Source organism: Doryrhamphus excisus, chromosome 1, assembly GCF_030265055.1.
Source record: "Doryrhamphus excisus isolate RoL2022-K1 chromosome 1, RoL_Dexc_1.0, whole genome shotgun sequence".
In the NCBI taxonomy this organism is placed as follows: domain Eukaryota; kingdom Metazoa; phylum Chordata; class Actinopteri; order Syngnathiformes; family Syngnathidae; genus Doryrhamphus; species Doryrhamphus excisus.
The window spans coordinates 30202241-30230175 of record NC_080466.1 but is presented as its reverse complement, the minus strand read 5'-3'; the positions used below and the strand labels follow the sequence as shown (position 1 = coordinate 30230175).

The 27935-nt window shown below is 41.6% G+C and overlaps 4 protein-coding genes across 7 annotated transcripts; 2 read left to right on the top strand and 2 right to left on the bottom strand.

The window, feature by feature from the left end:
• Positions 1 to 849: 849 nt before the first annotated feature.
• paqr8 (progestin and adipoQ receptor family member VIII) lies at positions 850 to 5693 on the bottom strand. 4 transcript variants are annotated; one of them, XM_058091081.1, is made up of 3 exons: positions 5596 to 5610; positions 4816 to 4856; positions 850 to 2958 (listed from the first exon to the last, which is right to left on the bottom strand). In XM_058091081.1, the coding sequence occupies exon 3, from the start codon at positions 2930 to 2932 to the stop codon at positions 1871 to 1873; it is 1062 nt and encodes a 353-aa protein (XP_057947064.1). In that variant the 5' UTR covers positions 2933 to 2958; positions 4816 to 4856; positions 5596 to 5610; the 3' UTR covers positions 850 to 1870. The 4 variants fall into 4 exon arrangements, with proteins under 4 accessions (XP_057947064.1, XP_057947054.1, XP_057947045.1 ...); XM_058091071.1 differs by lacking the exon at positions 5596 to 5610 and adding an exon at positions 4997 to 5037; XM_058091062.1 differs by having other exon boundaries at positions 851 to 2963; positions 5596 to 5693.
• Positions 5694 to 5819: 126 nt separating this feature from the next.
• On the top strand, positions 5820 to 13259 carry mcm3 (minichromosome maintenance complex component 3). Its single transcript, XM_058072188.1, has 17 exons — positions 5820 to 6033; positions 6156 to 6268; positions 6491 to 6699; positions 6781 to 6911; positions 6992 to 7230; positions 9083 to 9188; positions 9263 to 9416; positions 9494 to 9625; positions 9866 to 10074; positions 10145 to 10319; positions 10404 to 10530; positions 11070 to 11220; positions 11292 to 11432; positions 11511 to 11620; positions 12390 to 12463; positions 12631 to 12730; positions 12801 to 13259. The coding sequence occupies exons 1-17, from the start codon at positions 5959 to 5961 to the stop codon at positions 12997 to 12999; spliced, it is 2445 nt and encodes an 814-aa protein (XP_057928171.1). The 5' UTR covers positions 5820 to 5958; the 3' UTR covers positions 13000 to 13259.
• A 2116-nt stretch (positions 13260 to 15375) lies between these two features.
• il17a/f3 (interleukin 17a/f3) lies at positions 15376 to 17769 on the top strand. Its single transcript, XM_058045988.1, has 4 exons — positions 15376 to 15384; positions 15444 to 15637; positions 15714 to 15857; positions 17534 to 17769. Exons 1-4 carry the CDS (start codon positions 15376 to 15378, stop codon positions 17664 to 17666), a joined length of 480 nt encoding a protein of 159 aa, XP_057901971.1. The 3' UTR covers positions 17667 to 17769.
• Positions 17770 to 18263: 494 nt separating this feature from the next.
• Positions 18264 to 27728, bottom strand: stmn4 (stathmin-like 4). Its single transcript, XM_058090148.1, has 6 exons — positions 27623 to 27728; positions 25272 to 25334; positions 25103 to 25198; positions 24821 to 25026; positions 21557 to 21748; positions 18264 to 20156 (listed from the first exon to the last, which is right to left on the bottom strand). The coding sequence occupies exons 2-6, from the start codon at positions 25282 to 25284 to the stop codon at positions 20097 to 20099; spliced, it is 567 nt and encodes a 188-aa protein (XP_057946131.1). The 5' UTR covers positions 25285 to 25334; positions 27623 to 27728; the 3' UTR covers positions 18264 to 20096.
• Between the last annotated feature and the right edge of the window lie 207 nt (positions 27729 to 27935).

The following is a 27935-nucleotide window of genomic DNA, read 5'->3' as shown; positions in this document are numbered from 1 at the left end:
CAGATCCTGGAAGATCTAGAAAGTTTCTGCGCTTGTTATTGTGTGTAGTTGCTCTACAGGAGTTTACATCTCAGTACAAAGGGCCCAAAATGAGCACAGTAGGCCCTTTAAAAAAAAATGTGATTTTTTAAAAAGTTGTAATATAATGAGAAGCAAACAAAACAAAGCTAAGTAGTTTTAAGTGATTTTAGGAAAATTTGGTTGGGGAAAAAGTTATTCACTCATTCATTCATTTTCTACCGCTTTTCCTCACAAGGGTCGCAGGGGTGCTGGAGCCTATCCCAGCTGTCTTCGGGCGAGAGGCGGGGTACACCCTGGACTGGTCGCCAGCCAATCACAGGGCACATATAGACAAACGGGAAAAAGTTATATTATATTAAATTATTATTATGCATTATATTAAAAGGTAAATTATAATATTATGGGAATAAAGTCAAAATATCATGGGTATAAAATCATAATATTACGAGAACATTTATGAAGATTGTGGAAGGAAAAAGTTTAAATATTTGCCTCTATTTTCATGGCGCAGCACAAGGTGGTGGAGCATGGCGCACCCCCGTGCCGTGGTAATTTCGTCTAGCGCACCGCTGTGCGCAGCCAATTGGTAATCTGTTAAACTGGGGGAGCAAAAATTTTCTGTGATTGCCAATATTTCTCTGTTTTATTGTTCTGTATCTGAAATCACAAGCACATTGCCAGGATTAGCCTGCTGCTGTGTTTAATGTCATTGTCACTCAGGAATAGATTACAAGTGACCCGTTGAGGGGCTGCACGGCGGTCCGAGTAGGTTAGCACGCTAGGTTAATTGGCGACTCCAAATTGTCCATATGTATGAATGTGAGTGTGAATGGTTGTTTGTCTATATGTGCCCTGTGATTGGCTGGCCACCAGTCCAGGGTGTACCCCGCCTCTCGCCCCGAAGACTGCTGGGATAGGCTCCAGCACCACTAGAAAATGAATGAATGCCGATATTTCCATGTTTTCAACTTTATTCTTGTTGTGATCTGAAATAATAAGCACAATGCCAGGATTAGCCCGCTGCTGTGTTTAATGTCATTGTCACTTAATTTTTACTCCTATTCATGCCACAGGAATGGATTACAATTGACCCGCAAGGTAGTCCCCGTGGTGATGCGCACTGTGTGTGGCTTCTGATGAGCAGTCCAGTGTGCCCTGCGCATTTAAAGGCAAATATTTGCTTTCAATTGACATAACCTAATGCAATGCATTTGTTTTTATTTCAACACAGATACATAAACAAACAGTCAATGGTTGTTATGTGAGCATCTTTACCGAGTATAATGTGTTAAATAGTTCCATCTTCTACCAGTGTTGCAATTCTTTACATTACAAACAAAAAACACATCAATATGGCCGCATTTCATTGCTGTTTTTTCCCCACACTATTTTGGCGTTTCTCATTCTATACATTCACACATTCACAATGGACAATTTTAAGAAGATTTGAAGCTGTGTGCTTGAAATCAGAATGATGCTGACACATTGGATAATGTTCAACACAGACATATCACATAATGAATGAGATTTCTCCTCCCGCCGGTTATTCATAATAATAAATTTACGACCTTAGTCATTTTTTTTCTTTTTGACCCTGGAAGTGTTTGTGCTTCATGGTGACAAGTGTGGTCAAAAGGCAAAAAGCATATCACATCATGAATGAGGTTTCTCCTCCCGCCGGTTATTCATAATAATGAATTTACGACCTTAGTCATTTTTTTTCTTTTTGACCCTGGAGGTGTTTGTGCTTCATGGTGACAAGTGCGGTCAAAAGGCAAAAAGCATAGGACATCATGAATGAGGTTTCTCCTCCCGCCAGTTATTCATAATAATGAATTTACGACCTTAGTCATTTTTTTTCTTTTTGACCCTGGAGGTGTTTGTGTTTGTGCTTCATGGTGACAAGTGCGGTCAAAAGGCAAAAAAAAAGCAAGACAGGGAAGGATACGCTCGCCCACCACAGCTGCCTCTCACCAAATATCTCATCCACTGTATCCTTCCGCCTGATATAATCCTGGAACAGAGCCTCCAGTTGAAATAATGTACACAGGGACAAAAACAAGTGGAAGATTTGATGTCCTTGCCCGACAAAATCACACCGCCCTGGGAAGAAACGCTCTGGGATCGGACAGGAGAAGAAAACAGCACAGAGGAGGAAAGAAGCAACCTGGAGTGCATGGAAAGGCAACGACGGATCCTCCGCCCAGGATGCGGTGACCAACCTATGCACCACGGGGCTCACGTCGAGTAAATATGCTAGCGAAGTAGGGATGAGCTGGCACACTTTACGACCCAAAGGATACGGTCGCTGGAATCTGGATTTAGCGAAACAGCAGCAAGCGCAAGTAAGCCAAGCGAAGAACGCGGCTCCGGGTAAGAAAAACGATCCCAAAAAACTATCCCTCCATGCCGGTTCCGATGTGTAGAAATAATGTCCGATGCAACATCCATACTGATACACAGCCACGCCTACATAGTCCATGAAGAAGAAGAAATAGTGTGCTTGCTCGGAGTGCGACTGAAAGAGGTGTGCTGCCACGCTGAGGAACAAATATGTCAACGAAGACGCCAAAAAGAGTAGTAAAGGCATGGAGGCTACGTCTAAGGTGTACCCCAGGGTGCTTACGTTAGCCCACCAGAGAAGCAGCAACACAGGAACTGCCAGTAAGTGAGTCCACACATTAAGGGATTCATTGTGCTTCTGAAAGATGCTAAGGAGGTAGCATTGCCATTTTTGCTGAACGGGACGGTAGCCCGTTAGAATGTAAGGTTCCCGGAACAGGATGGGGACTTGAGAGGAGGAGACGGTGGACCTGGGCAGCGGGAAGGAAGGCACTACGATGTCGGAAAGCTGGAGGTGCTTCACGTTCGGAATGAAGGTGCTGAGCCTCTGTAGAAGGTCTCCCGACATCACCGGGTGATTGGGGATGGAGCACACTGGACTGGGCAATACGGGCGACACGGGGGGGGGGGGGGAGAAATAACAAATCATTGGCAAAAACTGCTCAACTGTGTACAAAATACTTGAAGACAGAGGGACAGTTTTGGAGTTTATTTTAAACTTTAGCTTCCATGCTACTGAAGCATGTTATCTATGTGAGCTTGTAAACATTCATCGCCCCCAGGAGAGCAGCTCTTTAAGGTCCCTTGGCCCAAATACAAACAAGAGTGGGGTGACCGGTCCTTTTTTTATAGCTGGTCCCAGGTGTTAGAACGTCTTACCTGTTGAATTCCGGATCATTATAGACTGACATTTCTTTGTGGCAAAATTTAAGACTTATTCAATCATTTAAACTGTCTGGTGATTTTTTTTTTGCAGTGTGGCCTGGTTTCACCCAGACTCTACATCCTGTAAGGCTCCAGATATATTTGTATATATTTGTATATTTAAAATAAAATATTTTCAGCTATTACACTAATTTGCCTAATTTGCTTCATCATGGATACCATATTGTTATATTTATTCATAGTTTTTTTGTTCCTCAAGGAATAAAAAAATACATTTTAAAAGTTATTAAAACATTAATACAAAATAAATAATAAAATAAATATTACAATAAAATAAATTCAGTTTTTGTTACTCAAGGAATAACAAAAATAAAATTTAAAATTATTAAAACATGAATACAAAAATAAATAATAAAATAAAATAATTTCAGCTATTACACTAATTTGTTTTATCATCAATACCATATTATTAAATGTATTCAAATTTTTAAATTATTAAAACATGAATACAAAAATAAATAATAAAATAAATTAAAATAATTTCAGCTATTACACTAATTTGTTTCATCATCGATACCATATTGTTAAATTTATTCATAGTTTTTTGTTACTCAAGGAATAAAAAAATACATTAAAATAAATTTAAAAAATTATTAAAACATGAATACAATAATAAAAAATAAAATAAAATATTTTCAGCTATTACACAAATTTGCCTGATCATCGATATCTCATTGTTAAATTTATTAATAGTTTTTTTGTTACTCAAGGAATTAAAAAAATACATTAAAATACATTTCTAACATTGCTAAAACATGAATACAAAAGTAAAAAATAAAATAAAATGAAATAGAATAAAAAAATAAATTAAATTAAATAAATTAAATAGTGGAATGGTTTTTGCGTCTTTAATGTATCAAATGTATCAAAATGTACACGCATCCTTTCCTTTTTCTGTATGCGTCGGTCACTGGAAAAGGTCGGGTCACCCCTAAACGGCAAACAGTATGGAACATTTCACCGTTTTTTCACCACTTTTTGTTTGACAAAGAAATGATTATGAGGCAGATTAAACTAGCGGAAAAAAAGCCCTGTCAGCGAGCCAGACGCATGTGACATAAAGCTCAGATACACAAAAGAATGTTCTTATGAGCTTTTTCTCCCCCTTACTTTTTCCCCAACAATAACCAACATGAAAAGCGCTGACATTCCTTTACCATTCACTACTGATAGGACTAAGATATGCAGTCAAACCTGTAACCATCACCTTGTCTTCATGCATATGCACAGAGCAATGTGAAAGCAAGGGGAATGTGTACCTATGGAAACAACAAAACAGACCCACACCCATCTGAGGACACAGTTTCAATCCCCCTGTGTCATAAACACAAAGCTATAATGCATCTAATAAAACCCCTGCAGAACTCAGTTCATGTTTTGAATTGTCACTTGTTCACTTAGTGTAAATGCACAGCATGCAACTTGCATAAAAACTGTTCAATGCTACTTTTAAAGCAATACAAAACCTCATGTGGCATATAATTCAATAAGACTGGCAATGCTCACCTGCTTGTGTCGACTCAACGCCGGTTGTCCTCCTCCAGTTTCTGCAAAAAAACAATAAATCAATAAACTACACTTGGAGAAGCCCCACAGCCTGGGATCATTGCAACATAGTTTGTTTGGGAAGCTGGAGAACTCGTAAAAGGGATTATTTAAAAAAAAGAAAAAAAAAAGCGCAGCTGACCTGGAAGTTGTGAGAATAAATGAGGGCGGAGTTAAAGTGGCCAGAAACGCCCCCAAAACGATTTAACAGCGGATTATATTATAATTTTTATTTGGATTGAATTTGGATTGATTTGGATTTCAATTATTTTAATACCATATCAACATATCAACCGTAAAAAGGTAGCAACTCGAGACAAATAACGATGGTTCGATACCAATGTAGTATCAATATTGGGTCGATACTTTTCAATTGTACTGTTAATTTAACAAATATCAGCTTTATGGTTGTTTATACATATATATTTTACATTATTGATACATATATTTTTGACAAACAATAGTCAAATACATATAAAAATATATTTTTTTAAATTAAGAAGACAAACAAACTCAAGAAGAAAAGTCCTTTTTGTTTTGTTGTGTTGTACATATTGATACATGGTTGATATTGTTTTTTTTTAATATAATTTCAAGGCAAACCAAATGGTGACGGCAGTTGCGTTCACTTGCATGTGATGCGTAGCTCCATCTATTGTCAAGTTCCGTGTATTGCAAAAATGTTTTTCTTTTTAATTCAGCAACACAGAAACGAAACGATTAAAATATATATAATCATACCTGTATGTTGTAAATGTAAAAGTAAGTCTTCCAACGTGACATTTATAAGATATTACATTATTGTACTTCTTCCGCCTTTTTTCCTTGTGGTGCTTCTTTTCCGGGTTTGTTTTCGCGGGTGTTCTTTGCTTGGCTAGGTCACATGAACAAACACTGGGACGTTATTGGTCAGCGCCGTATGTTTACGCGTTCAATACGGAAACGCTTCGACCAATCGCGTTTTACGTTCTACTTGTGCGACAGACGCACTGGCGCGAAAAGTCTTCATTGTGCGGGTAGACCCGGGAAAGGCTACACATTGTATGCGAACTGTAAGCGATTTAAAAAACAAGTATTCGACTTTGACACGGAAATCATACAACAATGGCTACCGATGTTGTGGACGACAGGGAGATGAGGGAAGCCCAGAGGGATTATCTGGATTTCTTGGATGATGATGTAAGTTTGAAACAGAGCTTCGTACATTATTATGGTGGTCTCGAGACACATGTGGTTTTGTGGAAGCATTGCTTAACGTATAACCTTCTACAAACCGTAACCGGAAGTGTATTTTCTTTAAGCATGACCAGGGGATTTACCAGAGCAAAGTTCGTGACATGATCGGCGAGAACAAATCTCGCCTCGTCGTCAACATTAACGATCTGCGGAGAAAGAACGAAACCCGAGCTGCAAAGTAAGCACATATTTCCTGTTATGCTTTTGTTATGTTTTTTTTTGGGGTGTTGCATCACCTGCAGTGGAGCTTACATTAGTTTAAGTGTGTCCAAATTCTGGCCCGCGGGCCAGGTACTTGGTTATGATTATTGATTATTTATGAATGAAATATTTTTGTAGTTGGAGCATAGAACCTCCCAATAAAATGGCGGCTAGCTTGGTGTTCCATGTTCTCCCCCAGGTTAATGAGCAATGCTTTTGAGGAGCTGATGGCCTTCCAGATGGCGCTGAAGGACCTGGTGGCCACGGTGGACGCCACCTACGCCAAGCAGTATGAGGAGTTCAACATCGGCCTGGAGGGGAGCTTTGGCTCCAAGCACGTTAGCCCCAGAACCCTGACCTCACGGCTGCTGGGCAGCATGGTCTGCGTGGAGGGCATCATCACCAAATGTGAATTTCTTTGTTGTACCGCTTAAAATTCAAGATTTTAAATGTTTTTTTAAATTCTAAAACCATCTTGATTTCTCTCAGGTTCTCTTGTGCGTCCCAAAGTGGTACGCAGCGTCCACTTCTGCCCCGCTACCAATAAGACCATGGAGAGGAAATATACAGACATGACATCTTTAGATGCTTTCCCTTCAAGTGCCATCTACCCTACCAAGGTAACATCTAAATATATTACCTTGCCTTTTGGACATGCAACATCTAAGCTCCTCCCCCTTTTTTGGCTCTTTTTAACAAGGACGAGGAGAACAACCCTCTCGAGACGGAGTTCGGTCTGTCGGTCTACAAGGATCATCAGACCATCACGGTGCAGGAGATGCCGGAAAAAGCTCCCGCAGGCCAGCTGCCTCGTTCTGTGGATATCATTCTGGACAACGACCTGGTGGACGTGGTCAAACCAGGGGACAGGGTCCAGGTCGTGGGGACATATCGCTGCCTACCTGGGAAAAAGGGCGGCTTCACGTCCGGAACGTTCAGGTGAAACTGGATGAAACACCGTAACCATGTGGGCTTTCTAGAAAAAAAACACAAAAAGATGTTTTTACTCATTGATTGATTACTCAATAATAATAATAATAATACATAGGCTGTACAAAGTCATGGTGACATGCTGACAAACTAGTTCTTATGTAGTTCTTGAGTCACTCACTGAAGTGAATCGGGTACTTGGTTCACTGATGTGAATTTGGTACTTAATTCACTCAAGTCACTCATCCCTCGTCTTTGGCAAGAGTGGGAGGGGAGTCAGTGAGACCCAATTCTTCAAGTACCCGTGAGTCGGTGAAAACTAAGTCTTCATTACACACCCGTGATTCTTAAGTTGAGCACTGGGGGTGGGTCAGTGAAACGTGAGTCTTCGTCGAGTATTGGAGGGTCTGTTTAGTTGAGTCCTTGTTGTGTACCAGCGAGTCAGTGAAAATCGTGTCACTGAGCACCTGTGAGTCAGTGAAATTTGAGTCATTGTCGAACACTGGAGGGTCAGTGAGACTTGACTCTTTCTTGTGTACCAGTGAGTCAGTGAAAATCAAGTGTTTAACACAACCGAGTCAGTGAAACTGGAGTTTTTTGTTTTTTTTTTGACCACGCGTGAATCGGCTATACTTGACTCTCTCTGGAGTTTTTTGTTTTTTGACTCTTTCTGGAGTTTTTTGTTTCATTTTTTTGACCACGCGTTAATCAGCTATACTTGACTCTTTTTGGAGTTTTTTGTTTTTTGACTCTTTCTGGAGTTTTTTTTTTTTTTAACCACACGTGAATCAGCTATACTTGACTCTTTCTGGAGTTTTTTGGTTTTTTTTGACCATGCGTGAATCGTCTATACTTGACTCTTTCTTGTGTACCAGTGAGTCAGTGAAACTTGAGTCTTTGTTGAGCACTGGAGGGTCAGTCAGACTTGACTCTTTCTTGTGTACCAGTGACTCAGTGACAATCAAGTGTTTAACACAACCGAGTCAGTGAAACTGGAGTTTTTTGGGGGGGGTTTTGACCACGCTTGAATCAGCTATACTTGACTCTTTCTGGAGGTTTTTTTTACTCTTTCTGGAGTTTTTGGGTTTTTTTTTTTTACCACGCGTGAATCAGCTATACTTGACTCTTTCTGGAGTTTTTTGGGAGGTTTTTTGACCACGCATGAATCCGCTATACTTGACTCTTTCTGGAGTTTTTGGTTTTTTTTTTGACCACGCGTGAATCAACTATACTTGACTTTTTCTTGTGTACCACGGAGTCAGTGAAAATCAAGTGTTTAACACAACCGAGTCAGTGAAACTGGAGTTTTTTGGGGTTTTTTTTTTGACCACGCGTGAATCAGCTATACTTGACTCTTTCTGGAGATTTGTGTTTCTTGACTCTTTCTGGAGTTTTTTGGGTTTTTTTGACCACGTGTGAATCTGCTATACTTGACTCTTTCTTGTGTACCAGTGAGTCAGTGAAAATCAAGTGTTTAACACAACCGAGTCAGTGAAACTGGAGTGTTTTTTTTTTTTTTTTTTTTGGACCACGCGTGAATCAGCTATACTTGACTCTTTCTGGAGTTTTTTTTTTTACTCTTTCTGGAGTTTTTTGTTTTTTTATGACCACGCGTGAATCAGCGGTACTCGAGTCTTTGTCGAACACCCGGTAGGCAATGAAACAGAGACATCAGAAAAGTTGCTGAAACTGGAGCTTTTGTCCACTGATGAGTCAGCAAAACCTATGAACCGAACAAGTGACTCGTTTGCATTCTTGAGTGGTGCAGCTCGGCCAAGAAAAAAAAGTGTATTTGCCACACGGCTCGTTCATTTAAAATGAAGCATTAATTGAATACTTCGCAATCTTCTCCCCCCCTCAGGACCATCATGATAGCGTGTCACGTCAAACAGATGAGCAAGGAGGTGTCCCCGTCCTTCTCTGCAGATGACATCAGCAAAATTAGAAGCTTCAGTCGCAGTCGCCATGTACGTCTTCACTGTAGCTAAAAATCCAAGCAGTAAGAAATGAATGACTTGCATCTTTTTTCGCTTTCATCCAGAATGTTTTTGACCAGCTGTCTCGCTCGCTGGCCCCCAGCATCCATGGTCATGAGTACATCAAGAAGGCCATCCTGTGCATGCTACTTGGTGGCGTGGAGAAGGTGCTGGAAAACGGCTCACGCATACGAGGAGACATAAACATCCTTCTCATTGGTACGGGAACTGGTCCCACTGAAGTGTCCATAATGCGAAGCATCTTTAAGTGCATTACTGTGGTTTGTCTTTTTCAGGGGATCCCTCGGTTGCCAAGTCCCAGCTTTTACGTTACGTTCTCCACACCGCACCTCGAGCCATCCCCACCACAGGGCGGGGCTCCTCTGGAGTGGGTCTGACCGCCGCAGTTACTACTGACCAGGAAACGGGTATGTGTGCATCCGCAGGCTTCACTTGCATGTCTGTCCAATTGTATTCATACAGGACTGTAATCTATCTGTGGTGTTGGGTTGCTAATTTGCATAATTGACCATGGCATAAAACAGCAATTATGTTTTGTGAGAGAGTGAACGGGTAGCGTCAGATGTATCTGTGGCGGTCCTAATGTAATGTAAATAAATGGGAATCGAACAGCACTGATATTGATGAATATTCCCCTGTAACCCAAGGGGAGCGTCGCCTGGAAGCCGGCGCCATGGTGTTGGCAGACCGCGGCGTGGTGTGCATCGATGAATTCGACAAGATGTCCGACATGGACCGCACCGCTATCCACGAGGTGATGGAGCAAGGCCGAGTCACCATCGCCAAAGCCGGCATCCACGCCCGTCTTAACGCTCGCTGCTCCGTGCTGGCTGCCGCTAATCCTGTCTACGGCAGGGTGAGTCTCGGGAGGAAGACCTCGGCGCCATCTTAAAGGGACAGCGCTCACCTTTTTCCTTCCTCTGCAGTACGACCAGTATAAAACCCCAATGGAGAACATCGGGCTACAGGACTCCCTCCTGTCACGTTTCGACCTCCTCTTCATCGTGCTGGATCAGATGGACCCGGAGCAGGACCGGGAGATTTCGGATCACGTCCTCAGGATGCACCGTTACCGTGACCCTCGCGAGCAGGAGGGTGAAGGTACTGCGCATCTCCTTCTCCTCCTCGTCTTACTAACATGTCCGCTTGACAAACATACAATTTATTTTGTCATGATTGCTGTAGCCATGGCTCTGGGCGGCTCGGTGGACATCCTAGCGACGGACGACCCTGACGTGGTGGCAAAGGAAGACGAAGAGCTGCAGGTCTACGAGAAACACAACAACCTGCTGCACGGAAGCAAGAAAAAGAGGTAAAAAGGAAAAAGTCCGGTTTCTAAACTCCATGGCATTAGCGTTGCTTCTGACAAAGTGTGTCCGACAATGAGTGCTCCTCCTCGGGGGGCAGGCGAGGTTGGAGGAGCACCAGCGATTCCTATTCTTTGAGTTCATACGCGGTAAATTGGAGGTCTGCTGCCAGGAGCTCCTAAACACTTTTCAATTAGCTCTGCGCACTCAGGAGTGTGACCAATCACGGTGGAGTGGGCGTGCCTGGAGGAGGGCCGTGGGTGGAGTAAATTAACACAGACCGTTTTGGTCTGTATTTCCAAGGAAATACAGCTGGAATAGGTGCAGATTCTGGAGGATCTAGAAAGTTTTCTGAGTGGGTTATTGTGTGTGGCTGCTCTATCGGAGTCAACAAATTTGCATAGTAGGTCCCTTTTTAAATGTATATTGAATTACTGAAGGAATTCAAGTTTGTAGTCCAGAAGTGTTTGACCTACAGCCCGATGCCATTTTTAGCTTGCAGCTTGACGTCCATAAAATAGTCTCACAAACCCTTATGTTTCAGGGAGAAGATCGTGAGCAAAGAGTTCATGAGGAAGTACATTCACATCGCCAAGGGGGTGACGCCGGTGTTGACCGAGGAGGCAGCCAATCACATCGCAGAGGAGTACTCCAGGCTGAGGAGCCAGGAGCAGCTTGGCGCTGATATTGCCCGGGTCAGCATGTGTATCTTTTTTTTGTTTACATGCTGAGCTCAGGCATTCATTTTGAACTGCTTTTTTCTCAGACCTCCCCGGTGACGGCCCGTACGCTCGAGACCATGATCCGTCTATCCACGGCTCACGCCAAGGCCCGAATGAGCAAAGCCGTAGAACTGGAGGACTCTGAGGTAGCGGTGGAGCTGGTCCAGTTTGCCTACTTCAAGAAGGTACGTGCTGTCTGGTTGGGGGAGGGGGGGGATTGGTGGGTTTGAGAAATGGGCGGCAAACATTTTGCTGTCATGCAGGTTCTAGAGAAAGAGAAGAAACGTTCCAGAAAGGAGCGGGAGTCCGGGTCGGATGAGGAAGAGGAAGAAGAGGCGTCTACCCAGCAGTCACAAAAACCTCAGCGGAAGAGGTACGTACATACAGTAGATTCCTGAATTTGATTTAAAATGTACATATTCAATCCAGCAGACCACATTTTGGTTTGAAATATTTGAGTTATGACACGAAAGCTGCCCGTAAAGTATATTTTAGAAGCTTTTGGTGAAATCTAAGATGGTAAATATAGCAGAATATAAGAATAAACTATGTATTTAAGCCAGCAGACAGCATTCTGGTTTGGAATATTTGAGGTATGACACGAAAGCGGCCCTTGAAGTATATTTTAGAAGCTTTTGTGCTTTTGTGAAATCTAAGATGGTAAATATAGCAGAATATAATAATAAACTACTATGTATTTAAGCCAGCTAAAATTCAAGTCTGCCCTTTCAAAAAGTATAGTATATTTTAGATGCTTTTGGTGAAATCTGGGCTGGTACACATGGCAAAATGTAAAAATAAGTCGCATATTCAACCCAGCAGGCCGCATTTTGCTGTGGAATATCTGAATTTATCCCTTAAAAAGTATATTTTAGAAGCTTTTGGTGAAATCTGGGCTGGTACACATAGCGGTAAACATGGCAGAATGTAAAAATAAGGAGCATATTCAATCCAGCATGCAGCATTTTGGTGTGGAATATCTGAATTTATCCTTTAAAAAGTATATTTTAGAAGCTTTTGGTGAAATCCAACCTGATAAACATAGCAGAATGTCCAAATAACCTACATAATGAACCCTGCAGATGCCATTTTGGTTTAGGATATTCTGAGCAGCCACTAACATTACCTTTTGTGTCCTGAAGGGGGCGCCGTGGGTCTCAGGACAGCGAGCCCTATAGTCCATACGACTTCAGTGAAGAGCAGGATGTCCCTGATAGTAAGTTTTATCACATGCGGCGATGCTCTCGCTTCTTCAGGAGAGTTTCCATTTTTGACACATGATATGTGGATAGTGCGACCACAATTTTTAAATGCATCAGTGTCATTTATCGAATTACTCACCGGCTTTATTTCCAAGTCTGACATTGTGGTTATGCTCTTTAGTTCAAACTACCACAGCCAAAAGAGCCAAGGCCCAGCAGGCTGCGGAAGAAGAAATGGACGTCACCTCACAGACTGAAGACTCCGAGCTCTCTGCTGAAAGGTGGGCAGCCTACATGCATGTCATAAAGTAGCAGCAAAAGAAGTAAAACTGTTTTTTTTTTTTTATTTAGATTGAAGGAGTTCAAGTCGTCCCTGTTCGCCGTGTTCCAGTCCGCTCACGCTCAGTCCGTGAAGATGCAGGCGCTGATGGACGGCGTCAACAAGGAACGTCAATTGAGCTTCACCGAGACGGAAGTCCGGGCCGCTTTGACCCGGATGCAGGACGACAACCAGGTCATGGTGGCTGATGACATCGTCTTCCTCATTTAATAAGCTATTTCGAGGACTTGATCAAATAAATTACATGTACATTTATATAATTTTCATTCATTTATGGTTCATAAATCACAATCATTTGGAATTACATTGTTTACTAATAGCCATTCTCTCAATTGAAAAGGTGATATCAACCTTAGAGTATATTGTAGTAATGTCATATACACATTTCAAAATTAGGCTCTGTAAATAGATTAATGGACGCAGATTGAAATAGTTATACTTGTTTTCTTTAATAAAATACTATGGTAAACTTGGGCTATAAGTTGATGTATAATCTTGATCAAAATGTCCAATTTGATAAACTTTGCCATCCATCCCCAAATGTTCTCAATTGGATTTAGGTCAGGGTACCACGCAGGATGGTCCAAAAGCGTTATTACCTTTGGGAGATGTTCTTTGTGTAGCCACACAGGCGAGATGATTCAGTCTTGAGGGATGTCCCACCTGCCATTTGACGCCCCTGCACAATCTGAAGGAAAAAGCACCCGCTTTTGTTGGATGTTGGAAGATTACATGTTGTTACAAGGAGATCTGGGAGGAGAAGAGATTCTTCAAGACTAGACTGTGTCAATAGTTTAGGAAGTTCGGATGAAAAATCACTTAAATTATTAAAAAATGCTAATACATTTTCATGATTGGGAAAAATTCCGACACGGATATCGTTTTTCTGGCCCATAATTATCATACATCCATAATATTTCATTAAACGATTGCATCATTCCATTCAAACCAACTCAATCCCTTCATGAGCAAGCACAGGAGGGAAAAACTGAAGGGATCCTGGAACATAACCAAGACTCGCCATGGGGCGGCTGTCTGCCTCAACCAGTTGTGTCTAGAGACGGCGTGCCGATATGGTAGATGGCGAGATGTTGACCCACCTCAACACTCCTACACAGTACACCCCTACAGCTCTTTCATGCGCTTATCTGTGGCCCTCATCGGGCCGGAAAAGATCATGCATCATCCACAAAACAACGTCGTTGTTAGACATCCGCGGATGAGTCATAACACACGGTGTTCACCTTTTTGAGTTGAAAGTTGAAAAAAATGACTTCATAGAACGAAAGTAGCTGGTGTGTTTCTTATCAAGAACAGGAAAAGTAACTAGCTATTGTGATATATTTATGTAACTTGGTGCTAAAATAAGCTATCAAAATCTCTGGAATGAAATAATGATGGAATCCATGTCTCTTTAGCATGTAAGAAAACATTTTTTTCATTTACTGGAAAATAACTAAAGTAGTTTGTCTATATGTGCCCTGTGATTGGCTGGCCACCAGTCCTGGGTGTACCCCGCCTCTCGCCCGAAGACAGCTGGGATAGGCTCCAGCACCCGCCGCGACCCTCGTGAGGATAAGCGGTAGAAAATGAATGAATGAATAAAGTATGAAACTACATTAGCTACGGTAGCAAAGCTGTCAAGGGTTCTATCAGACTGCTCTAATTTGGACATGAGGACATTTTACCAGGCTTTAAAAATCTTTGAAGTCCATGCATATTTTGTCTATATATAATTTTACATTTATTAGTATTATTTTAGTTATACTTTAAATGTTTTATTATTTTATTTACATTTTAAGTTTGGTAATTTACTGTGTCCAATGCCAATCATGCACGTTAAATGTTAAAAAGCCATTGCATTTCAGTATGTGGAGTCAAACTATGGAATGGATTGAGTAAGGAAATCGAACAATGCACAACGATGAGCCAATTCAAGAAACAATACAAGCAGTTGATGTTTGCTAAATAGAAGGATGAAGAGTCTTGAACCAGTCATGATGTGCTATATATATCACTATATTGACACTTACTATGGTACCCGTTATGTCATTATATGATCATATCACCTTGTACTTCGGTATGTGTAAAAAAATAAATAAAACTAAAATAAAAAAATATATATAAATATATCAGAAAAGCAGGAAGAGAACAAATGTAACAGTTACTGATCGTAAAAGTACCAGATGGAGGGGTAGGATTTAATAAGCTTCTTCCTACTCCTTTTGGACATGTAGAACTGTGAACTGATTATGTGATGCATTCAATTGTAATCTGATGCACGTTCAAATGAAATTAAACCATTACTATTATCTCATCTTAACCCCATTTGACTGCAGAACAAACCTTGCAGCTCTTCAAGCATGCCGATGGCGTGTCCCATTTGACAGCTTCCTCTCTCTAAGATGCACACGAGTTGTGATGATTCATAACGAAAATCATGCAAGTGTGTTGTCAGTGTGTGGGTGAAGTTTGAAATTGTTTTTTTTTTTATCTTGTTCATCAAAAAAAAACAAAAAAAAACAAAGCCGGTGGGACCACAGACTGCATAAACACTGTCGGGTGTAGCTGTTGGACGTTGCCATCATGTATGCGGTGAGTCAGGCGCTTGTATTTGTTTTTAATGAAATGTTATTAAGTCTTGTCTCCTATGAAAGGTATTGGGAGTTATGTTGGTGTTGGGCTTCACCACGGGTAGGATAAACCCAGTGGTCCAAGCCAAAATGGACCACAGAACTGGTCTTAACGAAATGACCCTCAGGGTGGTGTTGGATCCTGTTCTGCGCCAGATGGCTCCTATTTCTGTACCAGACATTGCCAATATATCTCTGTCGCCCTGGACTTACAGGTACAGCAACAGTAATGTCTTCTAGAACCAAATAATCACACAATTACACACCGTTTCATCTTTTTCTTTCCTCCAGAGAGTCCCGTGTGGCTTCACGTGTCCCGAGGGTGCTCTTCAATGCTCAATGCCTGACTCGCAGCTGTCTGAGCCACCCGGGTGGTGAGGAAGATGCAGCCTTGCAGGTCAAACCTATCAAGTACCAGGTCCTGGTTTTGCACAGGTGAGCAAAGAAGCAAGTAAATTGTTATTATTTCATTGCATTATGCATTCAAGGATCATCAAACAAGGTGATAAGCTTCAGAGGGGATTGCCGTTTTAAAGCAAGTATCGGCCGATATTGATACCATGAATTTTCACTGATATCAGCCGATCGGTGGCTGATTAATCGGAGCACCCTTACTTTATACATTTTCGTCAGACAGTAAATAACATTTTCTCACATTTGTCTTTTGTTGAAACACTTAAAAAAAAGTTTAAAGTTTAAATTTTAATAATCAACCTACAGGTCCTGGTGATTAAATCAGTCAAGCATATATTACCTCCTTCCAGCTGAAAATTCATTTACAAGCTAGCACCCTTACTTTATACACTTTCATCAGACAGGAAATAACATTTTTTACATTTGTCTTTTGTTGAAGCACTTTTAAAAACGTTAAAACTTTCGTTTAAATTTTAAACATCAACCTACAGGTCCTGGTGATTAAATCACTCAAGCAAATATTACCTTCTTCGAACTGAAAATTCATTTACAAGCTAGCACTCTTACTTTACACTTTCATCAGACAGGAAATAACATTTTCTAACATTTGACTTTTGTTAAAACACTCTTAAAAAAAGTTAAAACTTCCGTTTCAATTTTAATTATCAATATATTACCTCAAAAAGCGGTAGAAAATGAATGAATGATTATATTACCTCCTTCGAACTGAAAATTAATTTACAAGCTAGCTAGCAAGCAAGCTAGCGATGACTCACGCAGGAGCGGGAAGAAGATTGATTGACAATAGTTTTCAGCCAATCAGAACGCAGAAAACAGTAGAGTGCAGACAGACAGCAGCGGGATTATAGAGAAACTCAACTTCCCACAATGCAATTCTTCTTAAACGGCCACTGTTTGTTCACTGATTCATGCCTGTGATGTGTACTTATAGGCAGGAAAAATTAAACGTTCCTCCACTAGATGGCACAAAGTGCATAATTAACCTGTGTATTCAATTTTGTTACTTTTTTTTGTTCAATTATTAATTAAAAGTCTACTGTATACTTATATGGGCTTTATCACACATAAACTAGATTATTATCAAAGTTGTTGAGACCAAAGTAACAGCAAATGTAACATATACATGTACAAAAAACATATTTAATGTACAAAGTGTATCAAAATTGCCCTGCATTCTGTAATTTTACAGAGGGAAAAATATCCTATAACCGGCATCTCCACAAGATTCAAACCCAGACCTGCTAACTACAGAGCCCATCATGCAGCCCCTTACTCTAAAAGACATAACTACTGCACTGCAATGGAGAATTCCCATAAAGTTTCACCTCTTTGCAACCTGACTCACACACAAAAGCACGTCATGTCTGCCATGCAAAAGCTGTGTCAGCATCTCTGTGGCCTGATCATACACTGTGTGACACATTAAAAGCCAAAACAGGGAGTCGGGTCATGAAAGCGGGACCTTTTTTTTTCAGGATATGGTGCTCATTGAGTGGTTTTATCAGATCGAAAATGTCATGGAAAAATAAACACGTCTATAAGGAAGGGAAATTCTCCATGACAGCACAGCATGCCATGCAACAATGGAAGAGATTTGTATAAGATTCATTTTTGGCATGACAATTATTCATGAATATTAATGAAGTTGAATATATTTTTGCTCCTTCCAACTGCAGGATCCCAAGCCAAAAACAAAATAACATCTCAAAGAAGAAGAAGAATAAGAAGGCGAGGAGGAACAAGTATAAATTCAGACTGGGAACAGAGATTATTACAGTGGGTTGTACCTGCGTCAGGCCCGTTGTTTGATTTCTTTACATTTTACTTGCTAATCAACATACAGTTAACTTGGTTTCAATTTTTTTGGTGTGTAAAAAAAATGCAAAAAAATAAAAAATAGAGCCAAAGGAGCCCAGAAGGAGGCTGACGTCATTGCAGTGCCCCAGCAGGCATAACCATGCTGGGTTCAAAGCAGAGTGGGGCACACCTGGGACGCCTAGGTGAGATTTATAGAGATGTTGTGGCCCTATCATCAAAACAACAATGGCTACCTGTGGCTACCTGACAACCCCAATAACCACTTCCTGTCTTTACCCAAAGATTGAGTGCGAGGGGGAAGGTTCAGCGACGATCCTATTCAACAGTGTTAGGTCCCAGGTCAGGATCACTACCTATCTCACTGCACCCCCACCCCCAGGTTTATCTAATAAATATACAAACATGTACTAATATGAATTTGAAATGGAAAAATACCAATTTTTCTCATTCATTGGGGCGCTGCAATGACATCAGCCTCTCTCTCGGCTCTACAAAGAACATTATTGTATTTTTTCTTGAAATTTTTTTCTTGAAAAAAATGATTTAATTAGTATTAATTTAAACAATAACACACCCACACAGTTCATTGAAGCTGTTTATTTTACCGACCATGCCAAATAGATACAATCAAATCCAGAACACATTTTCCTCCAAATGACAATGTGCAAAAAAAACACAATCAGCATTTCAACAAAGCCAGTATGACTCCACCACTCAAGCAAATGACATCAACTTTTTTTTTTTTTTACCTTTAAACCTGCTTTAAAAATCGTAAACATGCCAAAGCCGGAACGCCGTAAAACCCTCAAAACACTTCATCAAACACACATTTATTTTGTCCGTCACGTATGAATATGTGCTTCTGAGTTGTGCTTAACAAAATAAGAGTGCAAACGGTGCTCTACATCTAAGAGACAAATGAATATAGCTACAATACAGTTAATGAGCTAACGTCGTGATTCCCGACCATTGAGATAAGAGATGGTCCGATTTTTTATAAAGGTTAGGAAACACTGATTGAAAGAACCCTGAATTTTCGCAAAATACAACAATTTTCAGCTTTTCGTCAGCGTTTTTTTTTCCGGATCATGAAAACTGGTATTAAAAAAAAAATGTTGTATATCCGTATCAACTGATATCGGAAATATCGGAATATCGGACATCCCTAGGCATTTGTATTGAGGAGAAACAGAAGCAGATTTTGTCTTCTTCATGTGCTCAATGCAATTTACCCTGCTACTCACTTTAACAAATCATTCATGACACGTTCCGTGTTTATTTTTTGAAGTGTTCAATCACCACCACATCGTAAAAAGTCTGTAAAATGCATAATGTTAAGTCCCTGGAAAATTACGGCAGGTAAAACCTTGCAGAGGCGACAAAACATATGCCTGTGATAACAATAGTGATGATTGGACACCATGTGATTTTTAGTTATCATGGATTTTTAACTCCATGTTTTATTTAAGTGGAGTCATTTGAATGTGTGCCAATGTGTGCGTATAAAACCGAGGCGATTCCTGGTCTAGTTAACGCGCGTGATGGCGGTGGACACGAAAGATAACAATCATTTGGCACAATCACTTTGTCAATATTACCTGTCGAGCAGAAATTATGGTAATACAGTAAACCTCGGATATATCAAACTCGGATATATCGGAAATTCGCTCACAACGGACAGATAAAAAAGAACCGATTTTTCTGTAATGCATTTCCAATAAAAATTCATTGCATATATCGGATTTTTTATAACGGATTTCGCCTATTTCGGACAAAATCTCCAGTCCCGTTCCAATGCATTTCCATTAAATTTCCCTCACATATATTGGATGGCCGCATCGTGGCGCTCCGATTCGCCGAATCGTGACAGGCCGCTATACGACGTCATTTGCAGCGTTTGCAGCGTTGCCTGCGCGTCCAGGTACATTGGAAACATAGTCAAGGAAGTGCCTTTTTATAACGGATAAAATCCGATTTACATATATACCGGATATAAATCCGATATATGCGTAAAACGGACATTTTCCGGTATACGCATATAACGGATTTCGCTTATATCGGACAAAACCAGTGGGAACAATTGAATCCGATATATCCGAGGTTTACTGTAATTACTTCCAATGTGACGTAATGTTCTTTTGTTTTAAATACAAATGCCAAAAAAAGTAATAATATGGATGTAATACAGTGATGTAATAAATAAAATGTTTCTGTCGGGTACCCAATCCAAAGTTATTTAAGCTTTGTACAGCTCGTCCTGGCATATGTCAATCATCAATATGAAAGCTCTCTTTTCATTTGAGTGGCTTTGTGAGTTCTTTTATTCTCCCTGCACTGTTTTTGTCCTACTTATAAAAAAAAAACAAACAAACATCTATCTAGTCTTTTTGGGCCTCCTCCACCTCCTCTCTAACCAGACGTCTATCGGCAAGCTTCCTCCTTCAGCTCCTTGTTCTTCCGCACCTCCTCTGCATGTTTGTCCTGCCAAGCAAAGCAAGCATAGCGACATTGGCAAGCGTTTATAGAACCATTTGCATTCATGAAGGCATTTAGTGTCAATGAGGGGAGACTGCAAATGCCTCAGGCGGCCTTCATGAATATTTAAAAATAATTCATACCAGAGGAAACAGAAACAAAAAATGTCAGCGGACTGGAATGTATGCGCCATTTTCATTTAATATTCATCATGTCGGTACTCATTTATACTCATATACTTGCCACTTTTTCAAAAATATGTTAATAAAATGGACTGCACGGTGGTCGAGTGGTTAGCGCGAGGGACTCACAACTAGGAGACTTGAGTTTGATTCCACAATCGGCCATCTCTGTGTGGAGTTTGTATGTTCTCCCTGTGCATGTGTGGGTTTTCTCCGGGTACTCCGGTTTCTTCCCACATTCCAAAAACATGCTAGGTTAATTAGCGACTCCAAATTGTCCATAAGTATGAATGTGAGTGTGAATGGTTGTTTGTCTATATGTGCCCTGTGATTGGCTGGCCACCAGTCCGGGGTGTACCCCGCCTCTCACCCGAAGACAGCTGGGATAAGCTCCAGCAACCCTCGCGACCCTAGTAAGGATAAGCGGTAGAAAATGAATGAATGAATGAATTTTAGAGCCCTCTAGGCATGAAGTAACACCCCTATAGTGAACTTTATACTCATATTACCCAATATAGTAGACATAATAAGAGAAAATAAGATGTTTTTACAGTGCATGGCGGACGAGTGATTAGCAAGAGGGACTCACAACTAAGAGACCCGAGTTTGATTCCACAATCGTCCATCTCTGTGTGGAGTTTGCATGTTCTCCCTGTGCATGCGTGGGTTTTCTCCGGGTACTCCGGTTTATTCCCACATTCCAAAAACATGCTAGGTTAATTGGCGACTCCAAATTGTCCATAGGTATGAATGTGAGTGTGAATGGTTGTTTGCATTAGGTTATGTCAATTGAAAGCAAATTGCCTTTAAATGCATAGGGCCCACTGGACTGCTCATCAGAATCAAAATTAATTAAAACACAAATATAAAACATTGAACAGACGCATTCAAAGACGCTGTGATCATATGTGATATTTTCCACTGGTCACTAGGTGTCAGTAATGAGACTCACTGATTGCCAGATTGTTTCATGGACTTCACTTGCTCCTCACCCAACTGGGTTTAGTTAGCTTTTTTTTTGTTTGCTCTTCTCACATTCTGTGAGTCCTTGAACGCACCATAGTAGTGACGCGTGTTTGGGTACAGAAGCACGGGCATCAAAAGTCATGGGTCATCTTATGATAGCATTGATCAGTGGTAGGCTACATTAATATTTATTGAGTATTATTTATTATTTATTATTACATATCGCGTATTTGTCATCATCTGCCGACTGGACCGTACCTTCTCCTGCAGCCTCTCCAACATGGCGGCCAACAAGGCCTCCCTGTTCTCCTTGTTGGCCTCCATCTTTTGCTCCAGCTTCTCCTTAGCGTTCTTGATGAAGTTGTTGTTCTCCTCAAAGGCCTTCTGGATCACCTCACGCTCGTGCTCCCTCTTTTCCGCCAGATGCTTCAGCAGCTCGGCTTCCTGGCACTGCAGACACGAAGAAAAATACGAGAAAAATATGACACATTAATCCCTCAAAGCACTTTTGAATTTTGTAGCTTCACTCTGGTGTTTTTTTTTTCGCCACAATATAGTCATTGTCTTTCTTTTTGTTTCGATGAGACACACAAGCACCAGACTTGATTGCCGGAACAACAGCGAGGTGACTATGGGTGTTATTTTGTGTCTAGAGTGCATATTTAAGTCATAAAAAAACATTTTAAATGCTCTAACTACAAAAATATTCCATTTATAAATAAGAAATCCCATAATTCACTCATCCGGGCCGGGTCTGGTAAGGTTCACCCATGGGGCCCGGCCGGGACAAGCCCGAAGAAGCTCCCCCTCGTGGAGCCACCATCTATGGGGGCAAGCATAAGGGTCCGGTGCATTGTGTGTTGGGTGGCGGTTAAGGGCGGGTGCCTGGGCGACCTAGTCTTTTGGCGGCCAAATCTGGTTCTTGGGATATGGAATCCCGGATGCCTCCCGGATATTGAGGTTTTCCGGGCATACCCAGCTAGGAAAAGGCCCCCGGGGCTAATCTAGGACACGCTGGAGGGATTATGTCTCACAGCTGGCTTAGGAACGCCTTGGTGTCCTCCCGCCAGTCCAGGGTGTACCCCACCTCTTGCCCGACAGCTGGGATAGGCTCCAGCACCCCCGCGACCCTCTTGGAGGATAAGCAGTAGAAAATGAATGAATGAATGAAAAGTCTGTAGACACGTTTCAATACTATTGAATGATGAAAGGGCTGCACAGTGGTTGAGTGGTTAGTGCACAGACCTCAACAGCTAGGAGACCCGAGTTCAATTCCACCTCTGTGTACACCGGTACATGTTTACAGCAAGCACAAGTCTTTTTTTCCTTATTATGTCTTCGATTTTTAGTAATTTGAACATGAGAGGTGACTATAGGGGTGTTATTTCATTCCTAGAGGGCTCTAATAATGTTTATTAAAGAGTGTATTTAGAAGGTCATAAATAGGTTTCCTAGGCTCCTAACTCCAAAAATACTGTGTTCATTGATAAGGTATTGGGCTGCACGGCGTACAATTCCACCCTCGGCCATCTCTGTGTGGAGTTTGCATATTCTCCCAGTGCATGCGTGGGTTTTCTCCAGGTACTCCGGTTTCCTCCCACATTCCAAAAACATGCTAGGTTAATTAGCGACTCCAAATTGTCCATAGGTATGAATGTGAGTGTGAATGGTTGTTTGTCTATATGTGCCCTGTGATTGGCTGGCCACCAGTCCAGGGTGTACCCCGCCTCACGCCCGAAGACAGCTGGGATGAATGAATGAATTTAAGTATAAATTGTCCAGAAGGTTAGAATCCACATTCAGGTGGAATTGACCGGTCTATGGTGAGAAATGTGTTTTATTTCCCTATGTTTTATTAATAAGCCAATTACAATTGCTTCAAGATAATACACAAAATCTACTGTGGAAATAAATGTCTGAGATAAAGCCAGCTGGACAAACCCAGACAGTATGGTGTAACCTTGGCATTGAACTTGCCTTTGTGTGTTGACTGATTTATGAAGGGAAACGGTGGTGGTGGTGGGGGGAGGGGGGGATAAGAGGAAATAGGGAGGCTGTGCTTGGATGGATTGAGGAAAAGGGGAGAAGGGATAGATGAAAAGATGGACATAAAAAAGCCAAGGCAGACACACAAGGACAGTGAGAAACAGGATACTGTAAATTACCAGTTATTGTAAATTATCATTTAATTGGATGATTCTGGGGCTGCACGGTGGTCGAGTGGTTAGCATGCAGACCTTACAGCTAGGAGACCAGAGTTCAATTCCATCCTCGGCCATCTCTGTGTGAAGTTTGCATGTTCTCCCCGTGCATGCGTGGGTTTCCTCCCACATTCCAAAAACATTCTAGGTTAATTAGCCACTCCAAATTGTCCATAGGTATGAATGTGAGTGTGAATGGTTGTTTGTCTGTATGTGCCCTGTGATTGGCTGGCCACCAGTCCAGGGTGTACCCCGCCTCTTGCCCGAAGACAGCTGGGATAGGCTCCAGCACCCTCCGCAACCCTCGTGAGGATAAGAGGTAGAAAATGAATTAATGAATTAATTTTCACAGTTCGAGCATAGAAAACCTGTTTTTGACTTTCTTAACAGTTTGACATTAGAAACCTGTAGACATTAAATAGCACCCCTATAGTCATATTTATAGTTGTTTTATGTAACATTGCTAGGTTAATTGGCCACTCCAAATTGTCCATAGGTATGAATGTGAGTGTGAATGGTTGTTTGTCTATATGTGCCCTGTGATTGGCTGGCCACCAGTCCAGGGTGTACCCCGCCTCTCGCCCGAAGACAGCTGGGATAGGCTCCAGCACCCCCGCCACCCTTGTGGAGGATAAGCGGTAGAAAATGAATGAATGAATGAAAAGTCTGTAGACACGTTTCAATACTATTGAATGAGGAAAGGGCTGCACAGTGGTTGAGTGGTTAGCGCACAGACCTCACAGCTAGGAGACCCGAGTTCAATTCCACCCTTGGCCTTCTCTGTGTACATTGGTACATGTTTACAGCAACACACAAGCACAAGTCTTTTCCTAATTATGTCTACGATATTTAGTAATATGAACGTCAGAGGTGACTATAGGGGTGTTATTTCATTACTAGAGGGCTCTAATAATGTTTATTAAATAGTGTATTTAGAAGGTCATAAATAGGTTTTCTAGGCTCTAACTCCCAAAATACTGTATTCATTGATAAGGTATTGGGCTGCATGGCGACAAGCGGTTAACGCGCATGCCTCACAGCTAGGAGACCCGAGTTCAATTCCAACCTCGGCCATCTCTGTGTGGAGTTTGCATGTTCTCTCCCCCGCCACCCTTGTGAGGATAAGCAGTAGAAAATGACTGAATAAAAAAATTGGAGAAAAAGAAAAAAGGAAAAGCGCTGACTCATTCACTTCAAAAAGCCGACCCCTGTTGTTCACTCCAAGGAGCTTTTTTTTCATCCGTGACTGACATATCACTATAAAAAATAATACATATATTTCTCATTCTCGCCTCATATAATTTTGACTTTTGCACCTCACCTTTCGTCTCTCCTCCGCAGCTTCCAGCTTCTTCTGGATCTCCTCCAGGGACGGGTCTCTGCGCTGAGGCATGGAGGTGTTGAGGTCTGGCACGCCATCGAACGATGGAGGCTTCAGGATGACCTCAAAGGCCTGCCCAGATGCCCTCTTGTTCAGCTTGATGACCTCCACATCTTTCATAGCGCACCAACCCAAGTCCACCGCATCTGAGTTACGGCAAGATCATGAATTATGGTTTTATTATTAAATATTTTAAGTCAACTTCTTCATAAGATATTTTACCTTCTGCCTTATATGTGGTCTTCTCTACATTCTGTGGCCTCAGGCATGCGCAAAACAGAGACACCAGGGGGAGCTCTTTCACCTTCTCTTTGTAGGCTTGGGACACACTTGACAGTTACTTTTCATAATTCCTATAATAACATAACAAAATATTGCACTGTTAATTTACCTGCCAGAGTCATCTTCTCACTGCTTGTGTTGCTTTCCAAGGATGCTGAAGATCCTCCTCAGTCTGTGAAAGGCAGAATCACAAAAACGTGATATTATAAGATCCAAAAAGACAAGACAGAAAAATATTAAAAAGTTAAAAGTTAAAAGGGGCGACACGGTGGTCGAGTGGTTAGCGTGCAGACCTCACAGCTAGGAGACCAGGGTTCAATTCCACCCTCGGCCATCTCTGTGTGGAGTTTGCATGTTCTCCCCGTGCATGCGTGGGTTTTCTCCGGGTATTCCGGTTTCCTCCCAAATTCCAAAAACATGCTAGGTTAATTAGCGACTCCAAATTGTCCATAGGTATGAATGTGAGTGTGAATGGTTGTTTGTCTATATGTGCCCTGTGATTGGCTGGCCACCAGTCCAGGGTGTACCCCGCCTCTCGCCTGAAGACAGCTGGGATAGGCTCCAGCACCCCCGCGACCCTCGTGAGGATAAGCGGTAGAAAATGACTGACTGAATGAATGAATTTTAGAGCCCTCTAGACATGAAGTAGCACCCCTATAGTGAACTTTATGCTCATATTACCCAATATAGTAGACATAATAAGAGAAAATAAGATGTTTTTACGCTGCATGGCGGACGAGTGATTAGTGCGAGGGCTTCACAGCTAGGAGACCCGGGTTCAATTCCACCCTCGGCCATCTCTGTGTGGAGTTTGCATGTTCTCCCCGTGCATGCGTGGGTTTTCTCCGGGTATTCCGGTTTCCTCCCACATTCCAAAAACATGCTAGGTTAATTAGCGACTCCAAATTGTTCCATAGGTATGAATGTGAGTGTGAATGGTTGTTTGTCTATATGTGCCCTGTGATTGGCTGGCCACCAGTCCAGGGTGTACCCCGCCTCTCGCCCGAAGACAGCTGGGATAAGCTCCAGCGACCCTCGTGAGGATAAGCGGTCGAAAATGAATGAATGAATTTTAGAGCCCTCTAGGCATAAAGTAACACCCCTATAGTGAACTTTATACTCATATTACCCAATATAGTAGACATAATAAGAGAAAATAAGATGTTTTTACGCTGCATGGCGGACAAGTGAATAGCGCGAGGGACTCACAACTAGGAGACCCGAGTTTGAGTCCACAATCGGCCATCTCTGTGTGGAGTTTGCATGTTCTCCCCCGTGCATGCGTGAGTTTTCTCCGGGTACTCCGGTTTCCTCCCACATTCCAAAAACATGCTAGGTTAATTAGCGACTCCAAATTGTCCATAGGTATGAATGTGAGTGTGAATGGTTGTTTGTCTATATGTGCCCTGTGATTGGCTGGCCACCAGTCCAGGGTGTTACCCCGCCTCTCGCCCAAAGACAGCTGGGATAGGCTCCAGCATCCCCTGCGACCCTCATGAGGAAAAAGCGGTAGAAAATGAATGAATGAATAAAAGTTAAAAGCTACATTGAACCAATAAGAGAAAGAGAGACACGCATGGAGAGAAATGGAAAATAAATGACTTCTCTTCCCGCCTGGCAGCCACTGACGCTTTAATTCAAGCCAGCCGAGGAAGTGAGAATGAATAATGAATTCCGTTCATTCTCACAGAAATCCTAATTATTGGCAGAAGAGTAAAGAAATCTATTTTGGGAAATGTTAACCCAAAATATTTTTTGTGATTCAGCATTCCCAACCCGGATTATCCATCCACTTGTTAAGCTTAAGCATACCGTAAAAGATGGATGGTGTGTTTTGTGTGTGTTTTCATGGCATCTGCAGCATTTTTCTTTCGCATTTGTTTGTGGTTCGCCAGTAAACATTAGACAATAGAAAAATAAATAACAATAAATAATAAAAATAAATAAATATAAAATAAATATAAAATAAATATAAAATAAATATAAAATAAATATAAAAAATAATAAATATAAAAAAAAATCACCACAGAAATCACTGGAGTGCTCACATGTGCACATTGCTGCTTCTCTCTGGTCAAAGTATTCATGTTGTACTTCGATGCACTTGTCAGTACACACATAATACAACTCATTGATATTCCTCATGGTCAAACTGTGCACCATATAAAAGATAACCATGGAAACACACACACATATGATTTTTCACTGTAGAAACACAGAATCACGACATTTCCCCCTCTTGTGCTACCTTTTACCTTTCAAATAAAACACAAAGCAGCACCTCTAAATATAGACTATTAATAATAAATGACATATTTCGCTTTGTGGGTACAATGAGTCCCCTCGCTCCCTCGTCATGTCTCCTCACCCACACCCCAATTAAACCATGCATATGAACACATATATTAATTTAAAAAAAGTACAATTCGATATTAAATGATACTACTACATGAAACTCACCCCCCCTCTAATCGTCTCTTCTTGCTGATGTCGGACCCGGCGACTTTGGTTCTCCTCGTCTGGCAGCACAGATTCAGGCACCGGGCAACAGCATCAGCAACAGCATCACTGCTGCCTCCATGACATCACTTTAGAGACGCCTCATTGGTGGGAGACTCTGCCAGCATCCAGGGATTCTGGCCAATGGGAAGAGAGAGGAAGCATGCAGGGGGGAGGGCCATCGGGTCTTTGTATTGTCCTGCAGGGTGGGTGGGCACAATCAGTGTTTTATCATCTAAGCGCAGGGGTGGGTGCATTTTAGAGCTTTATGGAT

Coding starts and splice junctions, on each gene's coding strand:
- il17a/f3 (XM_058045988.1), top strand. Junction 15,638..15,713: donor CTGTCGCCCTGGACTTACAG/GTACAGCAACAG, acceptor TCTTTCCTCCAG/AGAGTCCCGTGTGGCTTCAC. Junction 15,858..17,533: donor CAGGTCCTGGTTTTGCACAG/GTGAGCAAAGAA, acceptor TTCCAACTGCAG/GATCCCAAGCCAAAAACAAA.
- stmn4 (XM_058090148.1), bottom strand. Junction 25,027..25,102: donor GACCACATATAAGGCAGAAG/GTAAAATATCTT, acceptor GCCGTAACTCAG/ATGCGGTGGACTTGGGTTGG. Junction 20,157..21,556: donor TGGAGAGGCTGCAGGAGAAG/GTACGGTCCAGT, acceptor TTTGCTTGGCAG/GACAAACATGCAGAGGAGGT.
- mcm3 (XM_058072188.1), top strand. CDS start 5,959: ATGGCTACCGATGTTGTGGACGACAGGGAGATGAGGGAAGCCCAGAGG. Junction 9,626..9,865: donor TACTACTGACCAGGAAACGG/GTATGTGTGCAT, acceptor CTGTAACCCAAG/GGGAGCGTCGCCTGGAAGCC. Junction 10,320..10,403: donor TCGCGAGCAGGAGGGTGAAG/GTACTGCGCATC, acceptor TGATTGCTGTAG/CCATGGCTCTGGGCGGCTCG.
- paqr8 (XM_058091062.1), bottom strand. CDS start 2,932: ATGTCGGGAGACCTTCTACAGAGGCTCAGCACCTTCATTCCGAACGTG.